Source organism: Dreissena polymorpha, chromosome 1, assembly GCF_020536995.1.
Source record: "Dreissena polymorpha isolate Duluth1 chromosome 1, UMN_Dpol_1.0, whole genome shotgun sequence".
Classification (NCBI taxonomy): Eukaryota; Metazoa; Mollusca; class Bivalvia; order Myida; family Dreissenidae; genus Dreissena; species Dreissena polymorpha.
In genome coordinates, this window is record NC_068355.1 from 139931084 (window position 1) to 139953661 (window position 22578).

The 22578-nt window shown below is 38.2% G+C and overlaps 1 protein-coding gene across 2 annotated transcripts in view; it reads right to left on the reverse strand.

The window, feature by feature from the left end:
- Window positions 1-22578, reverse strand: part of LOC127852312 (uncharacterized) — a 73450-nt gene that overhangs the window by 17535 nt on the left and 33337 nt on the right. For both annotated transcript variants that reach the window (XM_052386255.1, XM_052386251.1), the window contains one exon: window positions 8073-10874. In XM_052386255.1, the coding sequence (XP_052242215.1) occupies window positions 8073-10874 (2802 nt within the window). The remainder of the gene's footprint in view (window positions 1-8072; window positions 10875-22578) is intronic.

Genomic DNA, 22578 nt, shown 5'->3' on the forward strand with positions numbered 1-22578 from the left:
TGTTTTTGTTTCATTTGCTAATCTCTTTATACGACTTTCCGACCGGTTGGTATTTTCGGAGGCAGATGGCGATATTAAATGTGCATTCAAATTATACAACATCGTCACATGAATGACCCAATATTATCTAATAGCTCCACCCGTTCTTACGTTTCATTCGACAACGTCATGTCATGTGTAAGCGAGCTCAATGCTGATTGGCCAGCTACCATGTGCACTTCATTAACAATAAGGTCAAGCAATGTCTAATCGGGTACAGACCGGGTTTCGTTAACTGTTCGAATTGCGAACACTTTCATTGAAACAAAGAAACAAATATAGAAAACCAGTCCGGATTAAAATGGCAGATGTTTTCAAAGAAATTTTACTAGATTTTCGCAATTTCGAAATTTAGATTTTTCTTGAGCCAAATTCTCAATAGTTTCGCAAATGACTCAAATGGCAAACGACAGCGCAAGCATTGCGAACGTGTTATTATTGGAACAAGGGCTGTTTGTAAAACATGCATGCCCCCCATATGGGCTCTCAGTTGTAGTGACAGCCATTTTGTAAATATGTTTTTTGTCACTGTGACCTTGACCTTTGACCTAGTTACCTGAAAATCAATAGGGGTCATCTGCGAGTCATGATTAATGTACCTATGAAGTTTCATGATCCTAGCCATAAGCTTTCTTGAGTTATCATCAGGAAGCCATTTTACTATTTCGGGTCACTGTGACCTTGACCTTTGACCTAGTGACCTGAAAATCAATAGGGGTCATCTGCCAGTCATGATCAATGTACCTATCAAGTTTCATGATCCTAGGCATAAGCGTTCTTGAGTTATCATCCGGAAACCATTTTACTATTTCGGGTCACTGTGACCTTGACCTTTGATCTAGTGACCTCAAAATCAATAGGGGTCATCTGCAAGTCATGATCAATGTACCAATCAAGTTTCATGATCCTAGGCATAAGCGTTCTTGAGTTATAATCATCCGGAAACCATTTTACTATTTCGGTCACCGTGACCTTGACCTTTGACCTAGTGACCTGAAAATCAATAGGGGTCATCTGCTAGTCATGATCAATCTACCTATCAAGTTTCATGATCCTAGGCATAAGCGTTCTTGAATTATCATCCGGAAACCATTTTACTATTTCGGGTCACCGTGACCTTGACCTTTGACCTAGTAACCTCAAAATCAATAGGGGTCATCTGCTAGTCATGATCAATCTACCTATCAAGTTTCATGATCCTAGGCATAAGCGTTCTTGAATTATCATCCGGAAACCATTTTACTATTTCGGGTCACAGTGACCTTGACCTTTGATCTAGTGACCTGAAAATCAATAGGGGTCATCTGCGAGTCATGATCAATGTACCTATGAAGTTTCATGATCCTAGGCCTAAGCGTTCTTGAGTTATCGTCTGACAACCACCTGGTGGACGGACTGAAAGACCGACCGAGAGACCGACATGAGCAAAGCAATATACCCCCTCTTCTTCGAAGGGGGGCATAATAAATGCTCACTATTACAGGGCTCACGCTGTCGTTCGCCATTTGCAAAAGAATAGCGAATTTTGCTCAAGAAAAATATAATTTGCGAATATGCTTAAATCTCGTTAAATTTCATTGAAAACATCCGCCAATTTAATCCGGAGCGTTTTTTTTTTATAACTATTTTTCTCTTTGTTTCCATGAACAATTTGAAGCACATATGGTAGCTGGCCAATCAACATTGAGTTCGCTATCGGGTTATATTGGGTCATTCATGCGCAGATAATGGAATACACAGTTGATATTGTCGTCTGCCTACAATATAACGGCTGATGGCAAAAGTCGTATACAAAATAACCAAATGAAAACAAGCGTAACACTCAATAAATTATTTTTAAGCTGATCACTTTACAACTTTGTACCGTCTAATGATCTAAATTAAAGGATGATAATTAAAAAATTAGTTACATGTTGAAGATGTTGCACCTTTCTGTTCTTGATTGAAATTAAAATGTTATAATTACTTTGCTGTTTTTTACTCACAAACTATGCTATTGTAAAGTAATATGTCAACCAAATAGTATATTAATTACGTATTTGCTAGGTTACTTGTTTTCATTTTCTGTAGTCAAACGATATGCACATTTTATTTCATGTGCAAAACGCGTACAATTTTTCGGACTGTCGTTTTCGGATAAAGTATTTTTCGTCGATTATATTATATAAATTCTTTATGGAAAAAATAGACTTACGAATACACGTCCGATGATACGGACGATGCAGAAAAATCTTTACCAATTTCCTTTCATGAGGCAGAAGACTTGGAGCTTAATTTGATAATTACCTTTCAGTTTGGTATATGTCAGAGTTCAATGTCAGAAAAAAAAAATATACTAAAAATAAAATAAAATCCCTACCTACCGACCCACCCAAATTTACCTGGGTCTGGTTGTGCCAAACAAACAATTTTTTAAGGATGGCCCGAAAGAAGAAAATACTAGCCTGAGTGTGACTATCTTGATGTATGTACATTTATATCTGTATAAATTGAAATTATGATCTAACCATAACCAAGAGTACAGTATAACATATTACTTTGTACTTCATAAAATTTACTTAAGTTATACAAAACAAGAGATGTGTTTGTCAGAAACACAATTCCCCCCTATTGCGCCGCTTTGAAATAAAATTTCAATATATCATTTGGCAGGTTTAGAAATTATCTCCCTTTTAAAGCTTATTACTTCCATTGGATTGTATTTTTTTAATTTTAACCTTGAAGGATGACCTTTACCTTTCACCACTCAAAATGTGCAACTTCATGAGATACACATGCATGCCTAATATCAAGTTGCTATCTTCAATATTGTAAAAGTTTTGGCCAATGTTAAAGTTTTCGGACGGACGGACAGACAGACAGACTGACGGACAGTTCAACCAGTGATTTTTTTCACCCAATTGGGAACGGGTCCGGTACCCATGCCATTGGGAATTTTTCGCTTCGTGAAATCACCAAATTGGGAAAAAACGAGTCCCGAAATCTTCAAATTGGGAAAAATCAAGTTGTGAATTGTACCAATTGGAGAATGGTATTAATATGACTTTGTTTAACTTTTGTCAGCTTTAAATGACACAGGAAAGCAACATTAACTTTCATTCACAGTCTTGCACAAACAACAACATGCTATCAGAACACAGATTGTTACAGAGTTCTCTGTTTTTATCTCCTTTAAATATATCAAGAATGGTGTCTTTCTGGGCTGATGAGAGTCCAGACACCGGCAGGCTTCATAGCCTTATCTGAGCACTAAGTGCTTATTTTTGTTGCAGTGTACCGAGGGGAGTGGGTGGACGAAACAGATGCCGAACTTTTAACGATATTTAAAACATTTAAGTCATTTAAAATATTTACCGGTAGCACCTTTTCATCACATATTTATCATCATTATATTATCATCATTCCTATGACTGCTGTTGTAACAAAACACAACCTTAATGCATGGGGCATCCATTACATCTATTACTGTTTATCCGAATACTATACATGTCCGAAATATGTACACTTAAGTTGCCTTACCTGTTTAACTTTAATAATCCAAATTTTCCTTGTTGTTATCTGGTTTAAAAAACCTTATCAAACGTTTGTTAAATCCAGTTAATGCTTTCTCCATTATTGAATCACCATTACTTGTAATTTGAATAGCAAGCTTTGAATTGAACCCGGGTTGAATGGTACAACTACAATACGTCCGCCATTTGCAATGTCAAAGGTCATGACCTAGCAATTTAATACTACTCGGATAATTTATATCTAATCAAGGAAATGTGTTTTCTCAATGTCTATTGTGTAGTTTTAGGACTTGTGAGTATAAAAATGATAACATACACGTTTTTAATGTACGAATGTAACGTTAAATGTTTAAACCAGTCATTGATTGAGAAGTCAAATCGGCCGAAACCTAAAACGGTCTTGAAATAGGTCAAGTTGGCGTTTTCAGGGATTGTTTACTCAATTTTGATTGGGATTTTTTGTATTTTTTTCGGCAATTGGGACGGGTCCGGTTCATTTTGGGAACGGTCCAAAGAAGGAAAAAAAACACTGGTTCAACTGCTATATGCCGGGGGCATAAAAACTCATGTTTCACTATTATAAATAGGGCTGTCACGATTCACCGGTATACCGGTATATCGCGGTGCATGTCGTGAAAAAAATCGCACCGCGGTACGGCGTTGCCGCACCGGTTTTTTAAATATTATTATATTAGCACAGATATAAATACATTACATAATTATTTTGATATAGATATCGTTTTGAAAACTGTAGAAGCGATTTAAAAGGGCTAAATAAATAATCTGTTAATATCCAGGTCAAGCAAGCGCTTCCACTGGTAGATGTTTAACTTTCACGTTTAAAATACGGCGATGTATGGGTCCGTACCTTTTTTGGAATTTGGGACAGATTTCCTTTGCAAATAAGTTCATAATTATCCAAAAGATGTTTATTCTGTTTCTTTTTTTTTTTCTTTAGTATATCGATCGTTCAAAGCATGGCACTTCCAAATCATGTTATCTTAAGATTCTGAATAAGTCGAGGAAGAGTCAGAACGCTACGGATTTTCAATACTGGGCCTGCTGACTCCGCATTTTAAACATGCCCTTGAAGCGTTCGATTTACACAGATCGTAGTCACAACTATTGTAAACAACATGGCAGGCATTTTAGAAAAAGACGCAAATAACAAAAACAATAACAATGACTACTTCTATCAAGTTTATTACAGTTTCTTTTACAGTTTCTTGTCATACTATGATACCAATATTTTTTGATTATTGAGTTTAATAAAGTTTGTAAAACTTGTTATTCTGTTGTTTTCTTTACAGATATCCTCCAATTACCGTAAGTCGACCGGTTAAGGAAACAAGTAAAAGATACATATTCTGTAAAATATCGCGGTACGTACCGCGATACAGTGTTGCCGTACCACGATATACCGCGGTACGCTCACGGCGTATCGTGACAGCCCTAATTATAAATGTAAAATAGCTTACAGTGCCTTCCCCAGGCCATTTAAGCGCCCCTTGCCGGGGCGCTTGAATTTCGAAATCAGAGTCCCCGGGGCGCTTGAAATTTTCCGATCAGTGTATTTTTCAGTAAAAGAAAGTGGAGATTGTCCAAAAAAATCAAGGTTTCCCTATCAGTGTATCAATATTCCCTGTTTTAAAAGAGCACTCGGTACCTACTTTCACAAGTAATCGCTATAAACACCACATGGGGTAATGGATAATCCACTGATAAGAGAATAGCATGACGCGCGTATCGATTATTCTAACATTAAACGGTCATTTAAATGCTGACAAGGATGTATCTGGTAACTTTCCAGTCGTCAAACTGTGAAGTTCATCGTCCAATCGGTTACGCGAATGCTTATGGGGGCGGGGTTAACTATCGACCATTATTTTTGATTGACGTCGGGCATGAAATAAGAGTTTATCGCAGCTTGATTAGCAAATAGTTGTACCATTTGAGTAATATAAAACCGGTAATTAGTACAGTGCACAACATTAAAGACGGTTTCGGGCATCATCATCACACCTTTTTACTGTAAACAAGTGTTACCTATGACTCATAATTAATACGAGAAATTAATTGCAAGTGGTAAACAATTAATTATTATAGCGGTTACAATTATGTGATAACAATTTATTTAATTCCAGAACATGTATATTTCAACATGTCCATTTATAGAACTGATTCACCTCGTTTTTTTGACATTTATTCGACACGTAATGCGCTTTAACAAATTTTCGTTGAATTAATTACGCACACTTGTAAATGTTTCGTCCGATAATCGATAGTTAGAAGACTGATGATGGCAACCGGCCGTGATCCTCGTGGACAACGTGAATTTCATGCATAATTCCGTCAAAACATTTATTCGACTCGTAAAGTGTGTAAACAAATTATCGTTGAATTTATTACGCAACGGTTAATATTTGTTGAAATCTCAAATGGGAATAATTAAATTTGTAATCCGAAACCCATTACCGTAAGTCGATGTTAACGCGTTTTTAATCCGAAACACACTTCCGAATGTAAATGTTACCGCAACGTTAAATATTTTTGCTTCAAATAAGCAGTGCAAATTTATTTTGTGTCGAATCTTTTTCTCAATTAAAAAGAGCGCGAAAATTATGCAGCATGTACAACGTCGCGTCTATTGCATACAAATGACGTGTATTGAGCGTTTTAACAAGCACACAACAGGTCAGGGGATTGACGCATATTCAGAGGCAATATTTCATCAAATCTATAAATAGTCACTTAAAAAATGGCAAGGTTTGTGTTAAAGAAATAACTGAAAGCTTTTATCGTAAATATTTACCAGAAAGAGATTGATAAAAACGGAATAAACGGGATTATCGGGTAATAAATAGAAACTTGAAAAATAGTAAGTATACAGTAATAGAGTCGGGTTGAAACGGATGTATTGGGGAATCGTTCGAGTCGGGATTTTACTATTTGTGCGGAAAAGTTTTAAAACAATTAAACAATAAAAAAAAAATATTTTTAAATGACTGGGGGATTTTTTTGAAGAGTCATAGTGCACCAAATGACGTCTTTTGACGCTGTTTTTCTTTGAGTTATAACGCACCACAGAACGTGAATTGACACGTTAAATTAAAAAAAAATCAACGTCGGGAGGGGACACCCCTCCCGAACCCACCCCCGGGGCACCTGAACAAATTCCTGGGGAAGGCACTGGCTTAGAATCATTGCATGCAAAAAGTACATGAAATTACCCAGTCAAAACTTGGAGGATTCATTGACTAGTCCAGACTGTATTCAACAAAATCATTTAATAAAAATGGCAATGTACATCAAAATAAACTGGACAAAACATGTGTCCAAAAGGCATAGATGCCCCATTTTTTAAATATTTTTTTAAAACTGCTTTTGTCAAACAAAAGCTGTTTTATTACCCAGTTTTTATGGCCTCTAATTGTGACCTTGACCTTTGAGGTAGGGGGACAGACAGATGTACCAATGTACAGTGTGACTGCAAGAGGCCACCTGTTTTGAAGAGATACAGAGATTGGTGTTACACCAGACACAGAGTCTTAGTTGAAGATAAATCTAAGAAATTAGAATAACAGTTACTGAAAAAATAAATCATGGTGTAACTAACTAGAGAGCAAAGGAACTGCCAGGCCCTCATTTGAGATAGACTACATGTTACTTGTACTACAGAAAAATGTCCCAACATCTAGCTGCCATGTTTTTAAAGATGTAACGAGTACTTTTTAACATAGGCAAAACTGCCCCGTCTCATGGTGGACATATGGATAATGGATGGTAACTATTACACGTTTGTCTCAGAAATAATAACAACGAAATGTTCAGATTAAGTTTCATAAAGATTGCACAAACAAACATGACTTTTTAAGTGTACAAAAGTTTTTTTCTTTAATTTGACCTCGTGACCAAGTTTTGACACACATGACCCACTTTCAAACTCATGTGATTTATCATTTGGACACATGTTCTGACCAAGTTTCATTAAGGGCTAATGTTTTAACGAAGTAACACAGTGCTGCTGACCCTCAAAAAAAGTAGTTCTCACAAGTGGACCAAGTATGGTCAGATTATGATCAATCCAATCAGAATGATTAATAGTATAACCGGAAATTGTTGCCGTAAAATGTATTGGCAAAATGTTAAACTCTTTTGTAACAGTGGTCTCCATGGCCACTTTGTTTACATTCAGACAGACGATGGGGAATTTGGAACTTGGGTTGGTGAAAATGTAGGTACAGCTAATGGTGGTTGCCAATATTTCGCTGCTGCTTATGAAAAAAAAACTGGGAAGTAAATGGGATCTCTAGAGTGTTCACACAGCAAATGTTGATAATAAACAACAAACAACAGAATAAAGGCGATAACAACGGCTCACCATTAGCCTGTTGTGCTCAGGTGATCTAAAGAGATTAAAAACTACTGAAAAAATAGCCTTAAGTATTTAAAGAGAGATTGACCCAAGTATTTCTGTATTGCACATAGAAATAACACAAATTGTTTTCTTAATGCACCAACCTCTTGTGAGGAAGTACGCTGCCTCGTTGATGTTAAAGTTGCTAGGAGACTCCTCTCGAGCCTGGTACCTGGCTAGTCCACAGTAGAGATGGGGACCGTTAGTTGGGCTTGGAACACTCACCAGCTTCTTAACTGCATTTACACATTCCCCGTAATACACTAGATTTTCCCCACCCAGTTCATTGGATACATACAATTTCTGGCTTTCTACGATAACATCTGAACTATTTTCCGCTGGTGGCACAATGTTTCTATCGTTTTCTTCCTTTTTAAGGTCCATATAATCCCCCTGAGATGCGTGACTCACTAATCCATTCAGTCGCACAATTTGGGATTTATTCACTGATTCTGAACTAGCATCACTGACTGAACTTAATTTGCTGGTTTGTGTGTCCAGCTGTCTTGACGGCACACATGAAGCTTTTGATGCAGAGATAGATGTTTCTGACACTACTATATCGTTTATTTGTGTCGTAACTGGATTTTTACTATCACTGTCTGGTTTAATTCTGAGGTGACACTGGTCTGGTTCAGGTAGAGCCTTTTCACTTTGAGCTTCAGATTCTGAACTATCAAAACCAAATGAAATGCCAAGGTTTGGTGTTTCCTCAACACGTTTATCTAAAAAGATCACAGATTTCTGTTTTCTACCATAGGAGCCATTAGGTGGCCTTATTTTGCTATTCTCTAGTTTATGCACAGAAACTACAGTTGCATTAGTGACACTTGAATTTCCACTACAACTACTGACGATACTGGAATTCTCAAAGTTTGCATCCTGCCTGAGGAGTTCAGCAGAATTCTCTATGGTAGCACTATCTGGACTCAAGTTGGCAATGAAAGAGAACACAGGCTCACTGGACTGAATGGGCGATGGAAACAATTTGGCATTTGCAGAGATTTTTCTTGATTCACTTTGTGAAGTGTCACTGCCACACGAAACCGCGATATCCTCACTGTGGTTGATGCTGCCCACTTTCAGTTTCACATTCTTTGCATTTGAACCACTAGATGTCTGTGTTGTTTTTGCACCAACAGATTTTTTAGTGTCTTTAGGTTTCAGGGCAGCATCCGCAAGAATGTGATCCTGACACCCCCCTTTCACCGCATTCCCCACAGTCTGGCTATTTGACGCAGTGTTTTTGTTCACTACCTCTGGACTAGAACCTATAGAATGTCGCCTCTCTGTTGGGGAGCCCTTCCACACAGCCTGTTTGGGCTCAAGATCACAGTTTCCACCACACACAGCTTGCTCTATTTGCTGCTCGATATCCGCTGGTTTTGCGGAAACAGTTGCAGCCATTCTTGCGTATGAAAACCGCGGAGAGAGCGCACAGTCTCCAAGGCCACTGCCCTGAGTGGCTGGCAGCGACTTCACAGACTCGATATCACTGTCGTCCTGAGATTTCAACCCAGTTGGGATTGGAACGTCTCCGGTAGAGTTTCTGCGGCCCTCTTGCGCAGCCTGTCGCCCGGACTTTGTAACCGTCAGTGCAGGGAATGCAGACGGACTTAAGTCTCTCGTCCGTCCTTCATTGTCACCAGACAGGCCCTGGGGGGAGACAACATGATGAGCAATCTTGTGATTCACAACCGCCGCGACAGAGCGTTTCTCGTCCAGACGGCGGTTTGATTTATGGTTCGCACCCGGTGGAATGAAATGATTCGGTTTCTCTTTCTCATTCGTCGTGACTTTCTTTTTCTTTTTGCCCACAACCTGAAAGTCCTCTTCCTTAGGGATTTTCAGATCAAGGTCCGTGAAAATAAAGTTGTCTAGCAGGTCGTCAGAGGACAGGCTTGGAACACAAGCAGAGGTAGTCACTTCCACTACCTCGGTCTCAGTCTCCATCTTCACTGTCGGACTTGCTGGTTTTGATTTTTTATTTTTAGCATTTTTCTGTTTAACTGTCACGCTATTTAAACTATTGCTGTCTTCTTCTGATTTGGAAAAAATCATTTCTGTTTTCTCTGCTTTAGGTAGCTTTGCTTTCTTTTTATTGTTTTCAATTTTTGTAAATCCAACATTCGTGTCATCAACCTGGTTAATGGTGAGTTCAACTATCTCATCCTTTGGAATAATTTCTTTTCTCTCATCCTTTGGAATAATTTCCTTTCTATTTACCAGTATGTCTTTTTCTTTCTTTGAATCACTAGCCGACACTGTTTTTTCAGTAACTGTTGGTTTAGGTTTGAGCAATGAGTGTTCAACATCCTCCCTATTAGAATACACACCAGCTATATCCCCATTTGCCACAGGTTTATCAAAGTCAGATTTTGCACCTGAATTTCCCATCACTGATACTGCCACTGGATCATTAAACGTGGCTTCTTGAGCACTGTGAACACCTTTACTGGTCACTTCCGAAGAGTTGGAAACAACAGCTAAAGGAGATTTCTGTTTTTTGTCTTTACTTTTCTTACTAGCTTTCTGGGTTTTTGATGGAATGTCATCAGTTGTAGCTGCAGGCTTTTTAGGCTTTCTATTTGGTTCATTCTGCCCACCAATAAAACTCAGAACCTCCTCAAGTGGTAGTCTACCCTTATAGTTATCAATATCCTCGGCTTTTTTCACTTCCTCGTTATTCGTTTTCTTTTTGCGCTTGCGTTTGTCCTGAACGTTGCCAAGGGTGCTGGTTTGTCGTGAGCTAGACTGGTCGATGGATCCGGGAAAAGTGCCATAGCTGTATGTCTCATGGCTGCTGGGGGGAGGCTCTCTCATTTGTGAGTATGTCGTCTTGTTGAAAGCGACGGGTCCCTCAGCGATCGGGTTGCCGTTTTCATCTGTGGTCACCGAACCATCATCTGAAAGACAGAAGTGATTTTTTTTTTCAGAGTTACACTTTCCGCTTTTATGGTTAGTTTCGTTTAAAGGAAGTCTCTTCTTAGCAAACTGCAGTTAAGGCTGAAAGTGTTGTCCCTGATTAGCCTGTGCAGACCTAACTGGCTAATCTGGGACCACACATTATGCCAATGAATTATGTCCAGAATTTCCAGAGCGAGGCTACAATGGAATGTATATGTCCAAACAATTTGACTGATATTACTTCTATACCTTTTATTATCACAAAGCAATTAAATGTGATGGGTCAGAATAACATTTTGCTCTATGTTGACTTGGTGTTATGTAGTGTTATTTAAAACTGAACCAAATATATGTTTGCAATTACAACTGGTCATCAGAGCATCATTTAACCTACAGAAATTCAGGCACATGGGTACCCTGATATAGAAATCTAGGCACAGGGGTAACCCTGTTATGGAAATTCAGGCACAGGGGTAACCCTGATATAGAAATTCAGGCACAGGGGTAACCCTGATATAGAAATTCAGGTACAAGGGTAACCCTGTTATAGAAATTCAGACACAGGAAGGTGTACCCCTGTGCTTAAAGGCCTTTTGCAAAGGGATGAAAACAGTTCAAGCTGAATAGCAACAAAACCAATCCTTTTGTTTTGAGCTTTTGGCTAACAGAAACAGAAACAACCTGAATATAAATCAATAACCAAATACACTCGGGGCAACCTAAAAATCTTGGTATGAAGCTACTTGATGGACATGTTTTCTAATAACCACAGGCAAAGAGATGGTATTACTCACTGCACAAAATGGATATACATACATATCATGATATTTCGAAATAGCCAATATACAGAACATGATCATAGCATAATCATGAATCATACATTGAAGATAAATCTCCTTGGAACAGTAACAGCATGATACAACATTCAAGGTGTCAATTATGAATACAGTCATATCAACAGAAATGTTACAAAGTAAACTTAATCCATTTGCTGTATTGTTTCAAAATGAGTGACCAGATTTTTCTTCTTTTCTTTTTAATGCTAAACTATCTTTATTAAAATATCGTGTTAATGATAATGTTAAGGCTTTAAGGCAATAACAATCACCACTGAAAGGCTGATGCGATGCTGCACACAAGAGAATCAATAACCAACAGTTCTCTAGTCTCTTGTATAAAAATAGTGGTGCAACATGTGATATTGATTCTCTGGGGAAAAAACTGTGTGCATAACTTTCCAACAACCAACACATTAATTTTCCTTGAAAAAAAGGAGCCAAGCTATTTGAAAGGCTTGAGTAATACATGGGCGTAAAGTATCCCCCATGATCGGCAAATCAGAGGGACAGTTTGGCTTTTATTGAATTTTAAAGGAAGTCTCTTCTAAACAAAAATGCAGTCCAGAAATTGTTGTTTCTGATAGGCCTGAAGGGCAAGAAACCAGTACAAAAACTTGAGTGATGAGGATGTCTCTCCAGTATTTACCAAGCGAAACAACAAGTTAAATATCACAAATTCGGTACTTGCTTTACACAATCACTCAACACAGCCCATCAGTTTTGTTTCCAGGAGGAATTAAACAATAAACATCAAATATATTTAACATCATAACACATAATATTCAACATGTTCAAAAGCTGTTCTGACCACAACCATACAACTTATTTTTCATTTGTCAGTTTGGGTAGGCAGAGCATAAAAAAACGAGACACACCTAGTCATATTAGTGATCCATCACTACTAATCCATCACACCAGCCTTTTATGCCACCAATGCGGTATCATTTAAACCATAAAACTTATTACCGCATAAATAACATCCAAAGAGCACAGTACATAAGAGATGTGATAGGTAATGGATACCAGACTGTACTTCACAAAGTCTATCCAAACACAAGCTTTGTCACAGACAAACAGTGCTGCAGTCCCTTACTGTGTAAATAATCATGTGGGGTAAGAACTGGTTCTTCATCAGTTTTATAGACCTATCTTGAGTACTTTTTAGTTAAGACAGGATGCACATTTTAGTTTTCAATTATTACTGTTAACATAGCAACCACAATTGTGGTCAACAAAATAACTGAAATAACATGCATGTTAACCAAATGGCCCTCTATCCAGATATATGTTTCATAAACGTAGCTAGGGACTTTTGAGTTATACCATGATCAAGATTCTGAGGGATGGACGGACGGACTGACAGACAAACAGACAGGGGCTAAACCTGGACAGACCCGGTGTGAACCTATACCCTCTTGCTACACCACTAAAGGAATAATTATTAGTGTATGAAGTATGAACATGATATATCTCAATAATCTCAAGGCATAATGCTCCTTCAAAACTAACTTCAAAAATCATAATGCACTAACCAAGGTTACAGAACAATCAGCCTTGATTTTGGAAACAAATCCACCAGAGAGTGTATTTCAGCTAGCCTGACATTTAGGATTGATGATGCAAACATGTTTTTTCTTCTGCAAAAGGGGGTTGAATGCATGCGCGTAAAGTGTAATCCTATAGATAAGCCTGATCAGTCTTCACAGGCTTATCAAGGATCACACTTCCGCCTTTACTGGATTGTTGCTCAGAAGAAACTGTCTGCAAACGAAAAATACCATACAAACTGAAAGTGTTGTCCCTGATTAGCCTGTGCGGACTGCACAGGCTAATCTGGGACGACACTTTACGCACATACATTAAACCCCCTTTTTACAGAGCAAGGCCCATATATTTTTTTAAACCAACAACAAAAAACTTGACTACACAAACACTCAGAAGTTCTTAATCAACAAGCTATCAACATAAGGAAAACTGTTTAATTAGATCACCGGAATTATGTTACTCACTATGATAAAGCATCCATAGCTTAATTTAGATTTGCAACGCAGTATGTATAGAACAGCACATATAATACCATAAAATGACTAAGTAAGCAAGCAGGCTTTTTCCGCTCCATTTTGGGAAAACGCCACACTGGAATTTTGGGAATTTCGCGTCGTGAAAACCCCCATTTTGGGAAAAAAATTATTGCAAAATTGGCTCAATTGGGAAAAATTATCGCATGTAAATAGTGTTTCTTATATTTCAAAGAAGCCGTTAACTGGTAAATAACGACTATTTTGATAACTTATTATTAAAATTTTACAAAGTATTATGAACATGTGAGATAACTGCAGGTTTTTTTATCTGAATTTGGGGAAAAGGCCTGGCCTTTTTTGAGGTGAAAAAAATCGTGCGAAGCGCCGGATTTTGAGGAAAATAAGGAAAGTCTTAAATAATAATAACATATTTTACAGTCTTTAAAACAAATTCAAGGCAACAGATTCTTAAATTATGCAACACTTTCTATTTTCTACACCGGATCAGGTTAACTTATATATTTTAAGGTAAAAAAAAAAAAAAAAATTTTTTTTTTTTTTTTTTTTTTTGGAATTGGGAATTTTTTTTTTCAATTGGGAAAAAAACTACCAGATTTGCATTGGGAATGGGGCCGAATTTCGTACCCGTGGCATGGGGCGGAAAAAGCCTGGCAAGCTATACTATCTTATTAGTATTTTCCACATACATTGACAGGGTGCAGCATTCTCCATGGCAACATTGAGCATAGAATGTAAATTCATAATTAACTAGAAATGGCGCGGCAGAGGCCGACGCGTATCCCCATGCCGCATGTTTGACCCAGGGGCGCCCCAGGGTTGGTAATGGGGCCATGCATAGTTGAGATTGACCGTATTGTCATAAAAGAAGTTCAGTATCAATTAGAAGTGAATTGGTGTAGAAATGAAGAAATTATAGTAAAAGGCAATTTTAGGTGGCCTATGTGGGCGGGGCGCCCCAGGGTTGGTAATGGGGCCATGCATAGTTGAGATTGACTGTATTGTTATAAGAGAGGTTCAGTATCAATTTTAAGTGAATCGGTGTAGAAATAAGGAAATTATAGTAAAAGGCCATTTTGGGTGGGCGTGGCCTATGTGGGCGGGGTGCCCCAGGGTTGGTAATGGGGCCATGCATAGTTGAGATTAACCGCATTGTCATAAGAGAGGTTCAGTATCAATTTGAAGTGAATCAGTGTAGAAATGAAGAAGTTATAGTAAAAGGCAATTTTGGGTGGGCGTGGCCTATGTGGGCGGGGCGCCTCAGGGTTGGTAACGGGGCCATGCATAGTTGAGATTGACCATATTGTCATTAGAGAGGTTCAGTATCAATTTGAAGTAAATCGGTGTAGAAATAAGAAATTATGGTAAAAGGCAATTTTGGGTGGGCGTTGCCTATGTGAGCGGGGCGCCCCAGGGTTGGTAATGGGGCCATGCATAGTTGAGATTGACTGTATTGTCATAAGAGAGGTTCAGTATCAATTTGAAGACAATCGGTGTAGAAATGAAGAAATTTTAGTCAAATAACCTTAAACAAGATGTGTTTGTGAAACACAATGTCCCCCTATATGACGTTTGACCTTGAAATATGACCTTGACCGTGACCCTTCACCACTCAAAATGTGCAGCTCCATGAGATATGCATGCATGTCAAATATAAAATTGCTAGCTTCAATGTTGCAGAAGTTACATTACATGAGCAATTTTGACCCATATATTAGACCTAGAAGGATGACCTTGACCTTTCACCACTCAAAATTTGCAGCTCCATGAGATACACATGCATGCCAAATATCAAGTTGCTATCTTCAATATTGCAAAAGTATTCATAAAATAAGTGATTTGGTCCACATATATTTGACCTCTGACCTTGAAGGATGACCTTGACCTTTCACCACTCAAAATGTGCAGCTCCATGAGATACACATGCATGCCAAATATCAAGTTGCTATCTTCAATATTGCAATAGAATTCATAAAATGAGCGATTTTGGCCACATATATTTGACCTCTGACCTTGAAGGATGACCTTGACCTTTCACCACTCAAAATGTGCAGCTCCATGAGATACACATGCATGCCAAATATCAAGTTGCTATATTCAATATAGCAAAAGTTATTGCAAAATGTTAAAGTTGGCGAAAACCAACCAACCAACCAACCAACAGACCAACCAACCAACCAACAGACCAACAGACAGGGCAAAAACAGTATGTCCCCCACTACTATAGTGGGGGACATAAAAATGAGTAAAAATCTCTGACCCAGCCCCACCCCAACCCCCATAACTTTTGACCCAGGGGTCAGATCAAAATTCCAAATAGAGCAGAGTCGCTCATATGCTCATAGCTCAGGCTTTTTCCGCCCTATGCCACGGGTCCGAAATTCAGCCCCATTCCCAATGCAAATCTGGTTGTTTTTTTCCCAATTGAAAAAAAATTCCCAATTCCAAAAAAAAAAAAATTTTTTTTTTTTACCTTAAAATATATAAGTAAACCTGATCCGGTGTAGAAAATAGAAAGTGTTGCATAATTAAATTATCTGTTGCCTTGAATTTGTTTTAAAACCTGTAAAATATGTTAATGATTATTTAAGACTTTCCTTATTTTCCTCAAAATCCGGCGCTTCGCACGATTTTTTTCACCTCAAAAAAGGCCAGGCCTTTTCCCCAAATTCAGATTTAAAAACCTGCACTTATCTCACATGTTCATAATACTGATATGCCCTGCATATAGGAACATCAAATGTACCTAACATTTGTTTATACATATTATGAATATAAATCATGTGTTGAATATTTAAGCAGCCATAATTTAATTTGCATGTGAACTGGTTCATTTCACAGAGCATCATACAAACAAAAGACATAGCTGTTTAAAATCATTTCATCCGTTTAATGCAAAGTCCACTGTTGTTGTTGTTGTTACTGCATTTGATCTTCGATTTTATGTCATTATATCTAAGTGTGTTCACACGTATTGCACTAACATGATGTTAAGTGATCATACCTTGTCATCTTCGTCGTATATCTATTTTAATATGCATAAATGAGTACATTTTCGTAGGTTAGGCCTAAATTAAAATTAAGTTTGTTTGCCCTTTACCGACCGACCCACTTTTTACCCCCCGACCAATAAAATTTATTGCGATTTCTGAAAACATATTTTTTTTATTTTCGTTTTTTTTCGCCAATCATATTAGAGCCGACTGCAATATCTATTTGTGCGCGTATTTATATCCCTGGCCATTCTTATCGCCCCTGACCGATCTAGGTCGCTCTGATGGTTGGAATTTCATATGCCCCAGAATGCGCAGTAATGCAAGCGTCTATAACCGGCATCGCGGTCAGTGGTGTTCCGTAAAAATGGCGTCTCGATGAACGACATCATACTTAACTATTGGATCGCAATAGTAGTCGGACATATACGAGTTTACGTTCGTTGCACTCATGTTGTTTACGTGATCCAAGATGGCAGACAATAAAAAGAAATAACGATGCTCAATGAAATGGACAAATAACTATCGAATTAACGGCTGACGTCATATAATTAGTATGGATTAATGAAAATCGCGTGTCATTCTACGATGGAGTGTATGTTTTAAATACAAATAAAACTATTTTTTTGGAAATGTATGTACTGAATGTCACAGAACACAGATACTTGAAACAAATTTTTTGGTCCTTATATATATACTCTTATTATATATATATATAAGGACCAAAAAAAAATTTTTAAGTTCCTGTGTCACAGAACAAGTGCTTGAAAATCGGAATGCAGTCTTCTCGCGATGAAAAATACATCTAACAGTTACAGAATTATCGTTCGAAAATGCAAAAATAGACAAACATGATTCGATTTATATGTAAGTGGATCTGTGTTTTATCAGATTTATGTGCATATTCTGCTTTATTATGTTTGCCATTCTATACATTTTACTGTAACGGCATGTTAGTGAAATTGATATTTAAAGGTAAACTTATTTAATATATTAATTACTCTTAGCTAAATACATCGCCAACACTCGAGTATATATGTTTAAAGCGTAAATATACCCACACACTGAAACTAACTGCAGTTAAATAATTACAAATGTATTTGAGCAATGAACATCATTTATTGAATAAATATTTGATGTAATAACACACAAGCATGCATTTGATATTAATATATGCAAGAACACAGCAAACAAGATGTGGTTAAGCTACATAGGGCTTCGTACACTGCAACAGTGCTTTAATAACAGTGTTTTAAATATTCTTAGACTATTAGTGTATTAAAAATATAATTTCTCAAATAAAATAAAATAATTTTCCTATCTACCTACCCACCTGTAAAATCTAGGGTCGGTAAAGGGCAAACCAACAATATTTTAAATGTGGCCTTATTGTCAGACCATTCTTATTTCTGATCTGGTCGCAGCCATTTGTCGCGTTGCATTATGGTCAGGTTTGAACTATTGTCTGCAGTGAACTAAGCATGAAACAGGTTATTTTTAGATATGATGTAATCTCTGTTAAATACTTGTTTAAAGTGGTGTATCCATCTTTCTAAGCGCCCATAGATTGTTTTACATAAATTTTTGTTCAAAATCCAATATGGCGGTGTCTTTTGGCGTGATGTCATTTCAATGCATTTCGAGCGTTCATGACCACTTTTTGTGGTTAATCGACGTCATTGACCCATTTTTTGGGGCAATGACCATTTATTTTGGGTACATGACCAGTAATTTTGGGGCAGGCGACCAAGAATTCTTGGTCGGGCCATAAAAACTGGGCATTGATCAACCTTTTGGGTCGCTCGAGTATTTAAGGTTCCAGGAACTTTATTAAGTAATTCAGTCAGGCCATAACATCAAGGGCATAACATCTTTTATTAAATATTCAGAAACTTGTAAGAAAAACTTAATATAAACTAAATTCATATTAATTGCTACTGTAACTAAACAATAGACTTTAACCCAACAAAGATATCTTATATTAATATATTAAAGATTGTTTATTTATTTAAAACGTATACTCTTGTGGTGAATGAGTGTTTGACACTTGCGTGAGAGAATTGTTTAAAATATTTGACTTATTTCTGAGAAATCATCGTATTGTGTGGTGTATTTGAACCGTTAAGAAATTTACACTGTTAATGTTTACGTTGTGTTAATGAAAATATAACTTCTATGAATTTCGACATTAAAGAATAAAAGATTAATGAAGTTTTAAAATGACTTGTTTTCCTCGTTTTAGTAAATAAGCGTAAAAACCACATTATTATTATTGAACTATTATTGAACTATTCCTGACAAGAATACGGAACAGTTGGCTCGCAACAATACTTTGTAAAATTTTAATAATAAGTTATCAAAATAGTCGTTATTTACCAGTTAACGGCTTCTTTAAAATATAAGAAACACTATTTACATGCAATAATTTTTCCCAATTGAGCCAATTTTGCGAATAAATTTTTTCCCAAAATGGGGGTTTTCATGACGCGAAATTCCCAAAATTCCAGTGTGGCGTATTCCCAAAATGGAGCGGAAAAAGCCTGTAGCTACCAAGTGTGTAAGTTTCAAGGTTCTAGTGCTAATAGTGTAGGAGGAGATAGTGGCCAGGACGGACGGACAGACAGCAGAGATAACCACAATATCCCCACGCTTTTCAAAAAGCGTGGGGATAAAGACAATTTTGGGTGGGTGTGGCCCATTATGGGCGGGGCGCCCCAGGGTTGGTAATGGTGCCATACATAGTTGAGATTGACCGTATTGCCATAAGAGAGTTTCAGTATAAATTTGAAGTAAATCGGTGTAGAAATGAAGAAATTATAGTAAAAGGCAATTTTGGGTGGTGGCTGGGGCGCCCCAGGGTTGGTAATGGGGCCATGCATAGTCGAGATTGACTGTCTTGTCATAAAAGAGGTTCAGTATCAATTTGAAGTGAATCGGTGTAGAAATGAAGAAATAATAGTAAAAGGTAATTTTAGGTGGGCGTGGCCTATGTGGGCATGGCCTATGTGGGCGGGGGGGCCCCAGGATTGGTAATGGGGACATGCATAGCTGAGATTGACTGTATTGTCATAAGAGAGGTTCAGTATCAATTTGAAGTGAATCGGTGTAGAAATGAAGAAATTATAGTAAAAGGCAATTTTGGGTGGGCGTGGCCTATGTGGGCGTGGCCTATGTGGGCAAGGTGCCCTAGGGTTGGTAATGGCGCCATGCATAGCTGAGATTGACCGTAAAGTCATAAGAGAGGTTCAGTATCAATTTGAAGTGACTCTGTGTAGAAATGAAGAATTTATAGTAAAAGACAATTTTGGGTGGGCGTGGCATATGTGGCCAGGGCGCCCAAGGGTTGGTAATGGGGCCACGCATAGTTGAGATTGACCGTATTGTCATAAGAGAGGCTCAGTATCAATTTGAAGTAAATAGGTACAGAAATGAAGAAGTTAATGTAATATAAAATTAAACAAGAGTGCCAAACTGTCACAAAATACGCCCGTTCAAAGGTTTTGGACACCATGCTCAATGCTTGAAATGCGTTAAGTGACCTCGAGACCTAGTTATTGACCCGGCATGACCCATATTTGAACTTGACCTAGATATCATTTAGATGTAACATCTTACCAAGTTTGGTGAAGATCGGATGAATACAATTTGAAATAGAGTCCGGACAAAGTGGCCCCTTTGAAAATGCACTTATTGACCCTATGACCTAGTTTTTGACCCGGCATGACCCATATTCGAACTTGGCCTAGATATCAACTAGATGCAACTGCTGACCAAGTTTGGTGAAGATCGGATGAATACAATTTGAATTAGAGTCCGGACAACAGGTTTTGGACACCATGCTCAATGCTTGAAATGCGTTAAGTGACCTCGAGACCTAGTTATTGACCCGGCATGACCCATATTTGAACTTGACCTAGATATCATTTAGATGTAACATCTGACCAAGTTTGGTGAAGATCGGATGAATACAATTTGAAATAGAGTCCGGACAAAGTGGCCCCTTTGAAAATGCACTTATTGACCCTATGACCTAGTTTTTGACCCGGCATGACCCATATTCGAACTTGGCCTAGATATCAACTAGATGCAACTGCTGACCAAGTTTGGTGAAGATCGGATGAATACAATTTGAATTAGAGTCCGGACAACAGGTTTTGGACACCATGCTCAATGCTTGAAATGCGTTAAGTGACCTCGAGACCTAGTTATTGACCCGGCATGACCCATATTTGAACTTGACCTAGATATCATTTAGATGTAACATCTGACCAAGTTTGGTGAAGATCGGATGAATACAATTTGAAATAGAGTCCGGACAAAGTGGCCCCTTTGAAAATGCACTTATTGACCCTATGACCTAGTTTTTGACCCGGCATGACCCATATTCGAACTTGGCCTAGATATCAACTAGATGCAACTGCTGACCAAGTTTGGTGAAGATCGGATGAATACAATTTGAATTAGAGTCCGGACAACAGGTTTTGGACACCATGCTCAATGCTTGAAATGCGTTAAGTGACCTCGAGACCTAGTTATTGACCCGGCATGACCCATATTTGAACTTGACCTAGATATCATTTAGATGTAACATCTGACCAAGTTTGGTGAAGATCGGATGAATACAATTTGAAATAGAGTCCGGACAAAGTGGCCCCTTTGAAAATGCACTTATTGACCCTATGACCTAGTTTTTGACCCGGCATGACCCATATTCGAACTTGGCCTAGATATCAACTAGATGCAACTGCTGACCAAGTTTGGTGAAGATCGGATGAATACAATTTGAATTAGAGTCCGGACAACAGGTTTTGGACACCATGCTCAATGCTTGAAATGCGTTAAGTGACCTCGAGACCTAGTTATTGACCCGGCATGACCCATATTTGAACTTGACCTAGATATCATTTAGATGTAACATCTGACCAAGTTTGGTGAAGATCGGATGAATACAATTTGAATTAGAGTCCGGACAAAGTGGCCCCTTTGAAAATGCACTTATTGACCCTATGACCTAGTTTTTGACCCGGCATGACCCATATTCGAACTTGGCCTAGATATCAACTAGATGCAACTGCTGACCAAGTTTGGTGAAGATCGGATGAATACAATTTGAATTAGAGTCCGGACAACAGGTTTTGGACACCATGCTCAATGCTTGAAATGCGTTAAGTGACCTCGAGACCTAGTTATTGACCCGGCATGACCCATATTTGAACTTGACCTAGATATCATTTAGATGTAACATCTGACCAAGTTTGGTGAAGATCGGATGAATACAATTTGAATTAGAGTCCGGACAAAGTGGCCCCTTTGAAAATGCACTTATTGACCCTATGACCTAGTTTTTGACCCGGCATGACCCATATTCGAACTTGGCCTAGATATCAACTAGATGCAACTGCTGACCAAGTTTGGTGAAGATCGGATGAATACAATTTGAATTAGAGTCCGGACAAAGTGATGCCTTCCGCCCGCCGCCCGCCGCCCGCCGCCCGCCCGCCGCCAAGGGGTTTCACATAATACGTCCCGTATTTTATACGGGCGTATAAAAATGAGTGAAAATCTCTGACCTGGCCCCGCCCCAACCCCCATAACTTTTGACCCAGGGGTCAGATCAAAATTCCATCACTGTCACCGTCGCACATATGCTCATAGCTACCATGTATGTAAGTTTCAAGGTTCTAGTGCTAAAAGTGTCGGAGGAGCAGGTGGCCAGGACGGACAGAAAAACGTAGGGATAAAAAGGTTCACACAATACTGGAGACATGTACGCCAAGAGAGAATCCAGATTCACACAGCAGCTGCCCTGTTCCACTATGTTTATTTACTTGT